The sequence below is a fragment of the Littorina saxatilis genome, linkage group LG6 (genome assembly GCF_037325665.1).
Source record: "Littorina saxatilis isolate snail1 linkage group LG6, US_GU_Lsax_2.0, whole genome shotgun sequence".
NCBI classification, from domain to species: domain Eukaryota; kingdom Metazoa; phylum Mollusca; class Gastropoda; order Littorinimorpha; family Littorinidae; genus Littorina; species Littorina saxatilis.
Window position 1 is genome coordinate 680,692 of NC_090250.1, and position 8,714 is coordinate 689,405.

The 8,714-nt window shown below is 42.8% G+C and overlaps 1 protein-coding gene and 1 long non-coding RNA gene across 2 annotated transcripts in view; one reads left to right on the forward strand and one right to left on the reverse strand.

Moving 5' to 3' along the window:
* The window catches only part of LOC138968228 (progesterone-induced-blocking factor 1-like), a 28,726-nt gene extending 21,830 nt beyond the window's left edge, over positions 1–6,896 (forward strand). The window contains exons 14-15 of the mRNA XM_070340778.1: positions 585–767; positions 3,407–6,896. Of these exons, the coding sequence (XP_070196879.1) occupies positions 585–767; positions 3,407–3,499 (276 nt within the window). The 3' untranslated portion in view covers positions 3,500–6,896. The remainder of the gene's footprint in view (positions 1–584; positions 768–3,406) is intronic.
* On the reverse strand, positions 4,765–8,712 carry LOC138968229 (uncharacterized). Its single transcript, XR_011456108.1, has 2 exons — positions 7,992–8,712; positions 4,765–4,991 (listed from the first exon to the last, which is right to left on the reverse strand). It is a non-coding gene; the product is annotated as an uncharacterized lncRNA (long non-coding RNA).
* Between the last annotated feature and the right edge of the window lie 2 nt (positions 8,713–8,714).

Below are 8,714 nucleotides of genomic sequence, written 5' to 3' on the forward strand. Positions count from 1 at the left end.
CCGCTTGCAGGGAAGACACAAGCAAGGCAATTATATTTGTGAACGAAACATTTTGTTTGTCAATAATTAAACGTTCCAATAGCATACCTTTGTTGTTTTTTTATTCTGAATTTTGTAACGTTGGCAGTCTTTGTTTTTGGATTTTTTATCCCTTCTTAGTTAACCTGTGGATTGTACCATGTTAAATGTAGGCTGCACTTTCTGTTTGATGTGCAAAATACTGATTGTAGCTCTTTGATGAAACCTTTGGACGTAACGGATTACACACACTTTTCCTCTGAAACTTATGTGTTGAAAATAAAGAAATCAGCATGAGTGTACTTCACTCATTGTCACAAACTGTTGAGATATATCTGTGGCATAAGTTTTGATTCAAACTGGCCCATGGCAGTTTTCATTTTCATTTTCTTTTTTCTTCAACTGTTTCAATTTTTTTGTTTTTATGAGGTTTGGACTTCTGAAATGCATAAACCCTTGTGTCTCTTACTGATTAACACTCCCAAGTTCTTGACATGGCTATGCACTCAGATTTGACTTGTGACTTGTATTTCCAATGATTGAAAATTCCGTTTGCTGGTGTGCAGGAAATGGCCATGATGAAGCAGGTGCTGATGGGAATGTCGGCCAGACAAGAGTCGCGGCAAAAAGGTCCCGGGGAGGTCAGTCGACCCAAATCTGCGTCCCTCCATCTCTCTCGCTCTCAGCGGCGTAACGACTTTGAACTTCATGATGACCTTGAAGTCTTCAAACCTGGCCCACTTTCCATGGTGAGATAAGTGTGTGTGTGTGACTGTGTTATGTATGTCAGTGTGTGTGTGTGACTGTGTTATGTGTGTCAGTGTGTGTGTGTGACTGTGTTATGTGTGTTATGTGTGTCAGTGTGTGACTGTGTTATGTGTGTCAGTGTGACTGTGTTATGTGTGTCAGTGTGTGTGTGTGTAACTGTGTTATGTGTGTCAGTGTGTGTGTGTGTAACTGTGTTATGTGTGTCAGTGTGTGTGTGTGACTGTGTTATGTGTGTCAGTGTGTGTGTGTGTGACTGTGTTATGTGTGTCAGTGTTTGTGTGTGACTGTGTTATGTGTGTCTGTGTGTGTGTGTGTAAGTGTGTGTGTGACTGTGTTATGTGTGTCAGTGTGGGTGGGTGTGACTGTGTTATGTGTGTCAGTGTGGGTGTGTGTGACTGTGTTATGTGTGTCAGTGTGGGTGTGTGTGACTGTGTTATGTGTGTCAGTGTGGGTGTGTGTGTGTTATGTGTGTCAGTGTGGGTGTGTGTGACTGTGTTATGTGTGTCAGTGTGGGTGTGACTGTGTTATGTGTGTCAGTGTGTGTGTGTGTGACTGTGTTATGTGTGTCAGTGTGTGTGTGTGTGACTGTGTTATGTGTGTCAGTGTGGGTGTGTGTGACTGTGTTATGTGTGTCAGTGTGGGTATGTGTGTCAGTGTGGGTGTGTGACTGTGTTATGTGTGTCAGTGTGGGTGTGACTGTGTTATGTGTGTCAGTGTGTGTGTGTGTGACTGTCTTATGTGTGTCAGTGGGTGTGTGTGTGACTGTGTTATGTGTGTCAGTGTGGGTGTGTGTGACTGTGTTATGTGTGTCAGTGTGTGTGTGTGTGACTGTGTTATGTGTGTCAGTGTGGGTGTGTGTGACTGTGTTATGTGTGTCAGTGTGGGTGTGTGTGACTGTGTTATGTGTGTCAGTGTGGGTGTGTGTGACTGTTTTATGTGTGTCAGTGTGGGTGTGTGTGTGTTATGTGTGTCAGTGTGGGTGTGTGTGACTGTGTTATGTGTGTCAGTGTGGGTGTGACTGTGTTATGTGTGTCAGTGTGTGTGTGTGTGACTGTGTTATGTGTGTCAGTGTGTGTGTGTGTGTGACTGTGTTATGTGTGTCAGTGTGGGTGTGTGACTGTGTTATGTGTGTCAGTGTGGGTGTGACTGTGTTATGTGTGTCAGTGTGTGTGTGTGTGACTGTGTTATGTGTGTCAGTGTGACTGTGTTATGTGTGTCAGTGTGTGTGTGACTGTGTTATGTGTGTCAGTGTGGGTGTGTGTGACTGTGTTATGTGTGTCAGTGTGTGTGTGTGTGACTGTGTTATGTGTGTCAGTGTGGGTGTGTGTGACTGTGTTATGTGTGTCAGTGTGTGTGACTGTGTTATGTGTGTCAGTGTGGGTGTGTGACTGTGTTATATGTGTCAGTGTGGGTGTGTGACTGTGTTATGTGTGTCAGTGTGGGTGTGTGTGACTGTGTTATGTGTGTCAGTGTGGGTGTGTGACTGTGTTATGTGTGTCAGTGTGGGTGTGTGTGACTGTGTTATGTGTGTCAGTGTGGGTGTGTGTGACTGTTATGTGTGTCAGTGTGGGTGTGTGTGTGACTGTGTTATGTGTGTCAGTGTGGGTGTGTGTGTGTTATGTGTGTCAGTGTGGGTGTGACTGTGTTATGTGTGTCAGTGTGTATGTGACTGTGTTATGTGTGTCAGTGTGTGTGACTGTGTTATGTGTGTCAGTGTGGGTGTGTGTGACTGTGTTATGTGTGTCAGTGTGGGTGTGTGTGACTGTTATGTTTGTCAGTGTGGGTGTGTGTGTGACTGTTATGTGTGTCAGTGTGGGTGTGTGTGTGTTATGTGTGTCAGTGTGGGTGTGTGTGTGACTGTGTTATGTGTATCAGTGTGTGTGTGACTGTGTTATGTGTGTCAGTGTGTGTGACTGTGTTATGTGTGTCAGTGTGTGTGTGTGTGACTGTGTTATGTGTGTCAGTGTGGGTGTGTGTGTGACTGTGTTATGTGTATCAGTGTGTGTGTGACTGTGTTATGTGTGTCAGTGTGTGTGACTGTGTTATGTGTGTCAGTGTGGGTGTGTGTGACTGTGTTATGTGTGTCAGTGTGGGTGTTTATGCATTGCTGTCGGTGCATGTGGGTGGGTTTGTCTGTCAGCATGCATACACTGCTGTTTATCCATGTGTCTGTGTTGGTGATTGGGTGTCTGTGTTGGTGATTGGGTGTCTGTGTTGGTGATTGGGTGTCTGTGTTGGTGATTGGGTGTCAGTGTTGGTGATTGGGTGTCTGTGTCAAAATAGATGGGAGATTAGAAGGCGTGCTGATTTTGACAATGAGACCTGTTTGCAAACAGAGATGATGATGGTGATGAATGGAATATTAATGATGATGTCCTGATGATGTCATGATGATGATGTCATGATGAGGATGATGATATTTGGTTGTTGGACCTTCTCCAGGAAGAGTAAGGCCTTCATTTTTCTCAACACTCTCTTACATTTTTGTAATGACTTTGAGCTTTACATTTCAAGCATGGCTGTTGCTGTGCAGTGGAAAGAGGTTGTTTTGAGCTGGAGGGGGGGGGGGTGTATTTTGAGCACCAGTAGATCTGAGCTCACCATCTTGTTGGTATTTCAGACACAGCCGCCTCAGTTGGGCAAGAAGCTGAAGAAGAAAAACGCCAGCCAAGCAACCAACTATTCCAAAGTGTATGGCTACGCAACAAAGTGATGATGCACGGAGGAAGAGTGTGCGGGGGGGGGTGGTCCAGAAAGTGGAAACTGAATCCATACTATGTGATATTGACTCAGAGAACTGTCCGTCCATGTTCAGTATTGAGTTCTGTGGTGAGCGACTGTAGGACAAGCAGTTTGTGTGCTGGGAAAATCAAAAACTGTTTAGTGTTGAATGGTACATACTGTCCTTGGCGTGACTGAAAGTGATCATATGCACCAGCACCAATCTGTCCAGGCTGTCCATGCTATGAGAGCATTCATTCACTTGGACACATACCAAAAATCATCAGTTTGACGGCTTTCTGTGCTCAGTTGTCATATTTTGCTGAATTCATGTCTCAGGCGACACCTATGGATATAACATTAATTCAGGAAAAAAATCTAATTCTGTACTGGAAGCACCCACACTGTTGATTGTTGGAATCTATCCAAGTGAATGGATGATTGTTGGAATCTATCCAAGTGAATGGATGATTGTTGGAATCTATCCAAGTGAATGGATGATTGTTGGAATCTATCCAAGTGAATGGATGATTGTTGGAATCTATCCAAGTGAATGGATGATTGTTGGAATCTATCCAAGTGAATGGATGTTCTCAGACCATGTCAAATCCCTATGCAGATCTGATGTATTGTATATAATCATGTACAGGAGAAGAAATGGGTCTGCCAAGGAGTGTACATTGCTGTTCTCATCTCTTCCAAACAAGCTTGCATTTGAAACACCTTTGTTTCTAATTGTATAACACAGATGTAGGTGTGGGGCTTGTTTTAAGACCGTAATGCACTTTTTGTAGTATTTATTACCATGGCAACAGGTACTTCTAGAATGTATTTAGTGATTTTATAGAGAATTATGTTGCATATACTTCACCTTATTAAATATTTGTGTCACATTTTAACCACTGCCATAAAATTGAAATCTGTGCTTGTTTAGATGACGGCACATTTGATACTTTTCATGAACATTATTTGATACTTTTCATGAACATTATTTGTAATGAATCTTCTTCCATGTTCTGTATTCTTTATATATATTTCTTTTTATATAGAAGTATATGGAATGTTACTGTCAAGGTACAGCGTACGGGTTTTTGCCCCTATTGTGTTTACAAACCATCAAGCTGAACACAACGAGGCTGTCCAGGCTTGTACAGGTGATAAGAGCAACCTTCCACTTACACACATACCAACATTCAACAGTCTGATGCCTCTGTTTTCCCCCGCGGGTTAGGGGGAAGAATTTACCCCTCCCTGGTCCCCCCGCGGGTTAGGGGGAAGAATTGACCCGATGCTCCCCAGCATGTCGTAAGAGGCGACTAACGGATTCTGTTTCTCCTTTTACCCTTGTTAAGTGTTTCTTGTATAGAATATAGTCAATGTTTGTAAAGATTTTAGTCAAGCAGTATGTAAGAAATGTTAAGTCCTTTGCACTGGAAACTTGCATTCTCCCAGTAAGGTCATATATTGTACTACGTTGCAAGCCCCTGGAGCAATTTTTTGATTAGTGCTTTTGTGAACAAAAAACAATTAACAAGTGGCTCTACCCCATCTCCCCCCCTTTCCCCGTCGCGATATAACCTTGAACGGTTGAAAACGACGTTAAACACCAACTAAAGAAAGAAAGAATTCCTCTATTTAGAAATGTGCAATTTTTTGCTGAGTTAATTTGTCAGATTGACACAGGTGTCTCTTAGTCTTACAGAATGAATTCAGCAGAATATTGCCACTGTACGCAGAAAGCAGCCAGGCTGTTGATTCTTGGTGTGTGTCCAGGTGGAAGGGTCTCTTATCCCATGACTACAAGGCAGATCTACTGTCATCTGCAGGGGCGGGGAAATTGCTTAGTCGGTAGTGGCGCAGGCTTCAAAACCAATTGTTGCTATCGTCGTGGGTTCGATCCCAACATTCCGCGAAGGATTAACTTTGTGCAGACTCTGCTCGGTGTCTGATCACCCCCGTAGGCACGCGTGCGCACGATAAAGATCCCAAGTTCACAGTGAAAGTCTCAGGGCTTGGAAACACGAATGCACGCATGCACTGCACTGCAGGAAAAAAAGACAAAGTAGTTAACGCCGTACTGTATTATTCTTTTTGTAATTCATCACACTGGTCTACTTAAGAAGGAATGTTGCCTTGAACAGACGTTGTTCTCACAGTTGGCTTATTGTTTCGCACTTTATCTTTTGATTTTAAAGGCACGGTCCATGAAAAAACTTCTTCCGACTATCCCACATCTGCCTTGGCTTTCACATCTCTCCACTTGGATACATACCTAAATTCAACATGCTTTCTGTGTAGAGGGGACATTTTGAATGAATGAATGACTATGACACTGGTGTCAGTTAGGACAGTGGGGCGGGGATGTAGCTCAGTCGGTAGCGCGCTGGATTTGTATCCAGTTGGCCGCTGTCAGCGTGAGTTCGTCCCCACGTTCGGCGAGAGATTTATTTCTCAGAGTCAACTTTGTGTGCAGACTCTCCTCGGTGTCCGAACACCCCCCGTGTGTACACGCAAGCACTAGACCAAGTGCGCACGAAAAAGATCCTGTAATCCATGTCAGAGTTCGGTGGGTTATAGAAACACGAAAATACCCAGCATGCTTCCTCCGAAAACGGCGTATGGCGGGGTAAAAAACGGTCATACACGTAAAATTCCACTCGTGCAAAAAACACGAGTGTACGTGGGAGTTTCAGCCCACGAACGCAGAAGAAGAAGAAAAAGTTAGGACAGTAATTCATCCAAAAAGTCCCACTCCGCACAGAGAGTACACGGCCTGTCGATTTGAGGTATGTGTCCGAGTGGACAGATGACCTTGACCCTTGACCTATGTATTAGCCTGGCCAGGTCTGAGACGGTGAGCCGTAAGCATAAACACAGGAAGGACTGAGTCTTTAAATAAGCCTAAATAGAGGAACAGTTTATCTGCACCACTTGTGCGGAACATGTTTGCTGACCTCTAGTTTAATTGGGCCTGTTTTCTTCTGTGTTTTTTGCAAGCTGAGAAATAAAACATCGACATTTTAAGGTTGGCTTTCTAAACACGAATTTGAACAAACATTCACGTCAAAGAAAGCCGGTTGATGATTTTAAGGGGGGAAAAAACAGTGCGGAATTGACTTCTTTTGTGTTGGGTACTTAGAGAAGTACACTGTAGTTATATTAGTGTGAAAGGTTAAAAATTAGCATGCTTTTTTTTATTTTTTTTTTAGCAGACTGAATGTTTTTTCATGACACACATTACACAAATAATATATTTATGTGCTGTAATCACTTTGCTGCAGCTCAAGCTTCACACTGACAGACAGACACAAGTCGTATATATATATAGATAGAAGTCAAGATGTTCCAGTTACATATGTTGTAAATATGCAATAAAGTTGAAAACAATTGTTCTGGTTGTGTATTGTGTATTTTGTCCTGTGTTTGAAGAATTGTGCAGACAGGTGCTTGTATAAGCAATCTTGTACTACACACACACACATGACAAAGATATAAGTAACATCTCAATAATTTTATTTCCAGATATGCTTATACATGTATTGACAGCCCTTCATATTTTAAAATCATATTAAGTACTAGATGATTACCCGCTTCGCCGGGTACCGGCTTCGCCGGGAAGAAGTAGAGAAGGAATACCAGGCTGCGCCTGGGACTCGGCAGAGCGCCGGCGCACAAAGGAAAGGAGATAAACGCGCAAAACACTGGAGACCTTCTAAAAATAGTAACGTGCAGTGACCTTCTAAAAATAGTAACGTAGTAACGGGAATATGGATTGACGTCACACGGAGGAAGGGAGATAATCGCGACTGAAAACACTGGAGAAGATAAGGAAGAGTTACTGGTAGTGGATCCCGACAACAACAACAATAACAAGAAGGGCAAAGCCCATACGACTCACATGCTTGACCTTGACCTTTACATGACCTTGACCTTCAGGGTCAAGGTCAAATAACTAAACCTAGCAATGACATCATACACTAAGAACTGCTTTACACATTTTTCCTACCAAAATACATGTGACCTTGACCCAAGGTCAAGGTCATGCAACACAAAGCTGTTAATTCAAGACATAGGAAGTACAATGGTGCTTATTGGCTCTTTCTACCATGAGATATGGTCACTTTTAGTGGTTCACTACCTTATTTTGGTCACATTTCATAAGGGTCAAAGTGACCTTGACCTTGATCATATGTGACCAAATGTGTCTCATGATGAAAGCATAACATGTGCCCCACATAATTTTTAAGTTTGAAACAGTTATCTTCCATAGTTCAGGGTCAAGGTCACTTCAAAATATGTATACAATCCAACTTTGAAGAGCTCCTGTGACCTTGACCTTGAAGCAAGGTAAACCAAACTGGTATCAAAAGATGGGGCTTACTTTGCCCTATATATCATATATAGGTGAGGTATTAAATCTCAAAAACTTCAGAGAAAATGTGAAAAATGGTCGTTTTTAAGACAACAATTACGGCAACTGTGACCTTGAACTTGAAGTGAGGTCAAGTTGCCGCACATGTTTTTTGAGATCTTGTAACCATACACCATCAGGCCACATCAGGTGTTGATAGACCTAATAGTGTCCAAGAAAATCAAACGTTAAAGTTTTCCGGACGGATGGACGGACGCCGGGACGGACGGACGGACGGACGACTCGGGTGAGTACATAGACTCACTTTTGCTTCACATGCGAGTCAAAAATCGGTTCAGCGCGCACAGCGCTGCGCGCTGAGAGCACGTGTTGAAATATCTCATCGATGAGGTTGTGTCCGGGGTGTAGCTGAATACGGTGTCCAAATTTGAAAAAGATCCACCGAGAACTTTGGCCGTGCATCGCGAACAGACAGACAGACAGACAGTAGTCGTATATATATATAGATAGATGCAACCCTCAAATATTTAAAAATCATACTGAGTATACAGAAAAATGAATACATAGTAAGTCAAAGCAAAATATTTTCTTTCTATTGCAAAAATAAAAACTATTTTTAGCACTGCTAGAACAGACATTTTTTCCATTGCTTTCTTTAATGCACACACACTAAAAACTCAACTTAAAAACATTACCAGAATATTTCACACGCGCACATGCACACACACACACACACATATAAGCTTGGTATAAGGTCCGTTTGACATAAAGTCTGCTTCGGCACTACATCTGAGCACAAAATATCACAGATTCTCATGGTGGGGGGGAGGGGGGG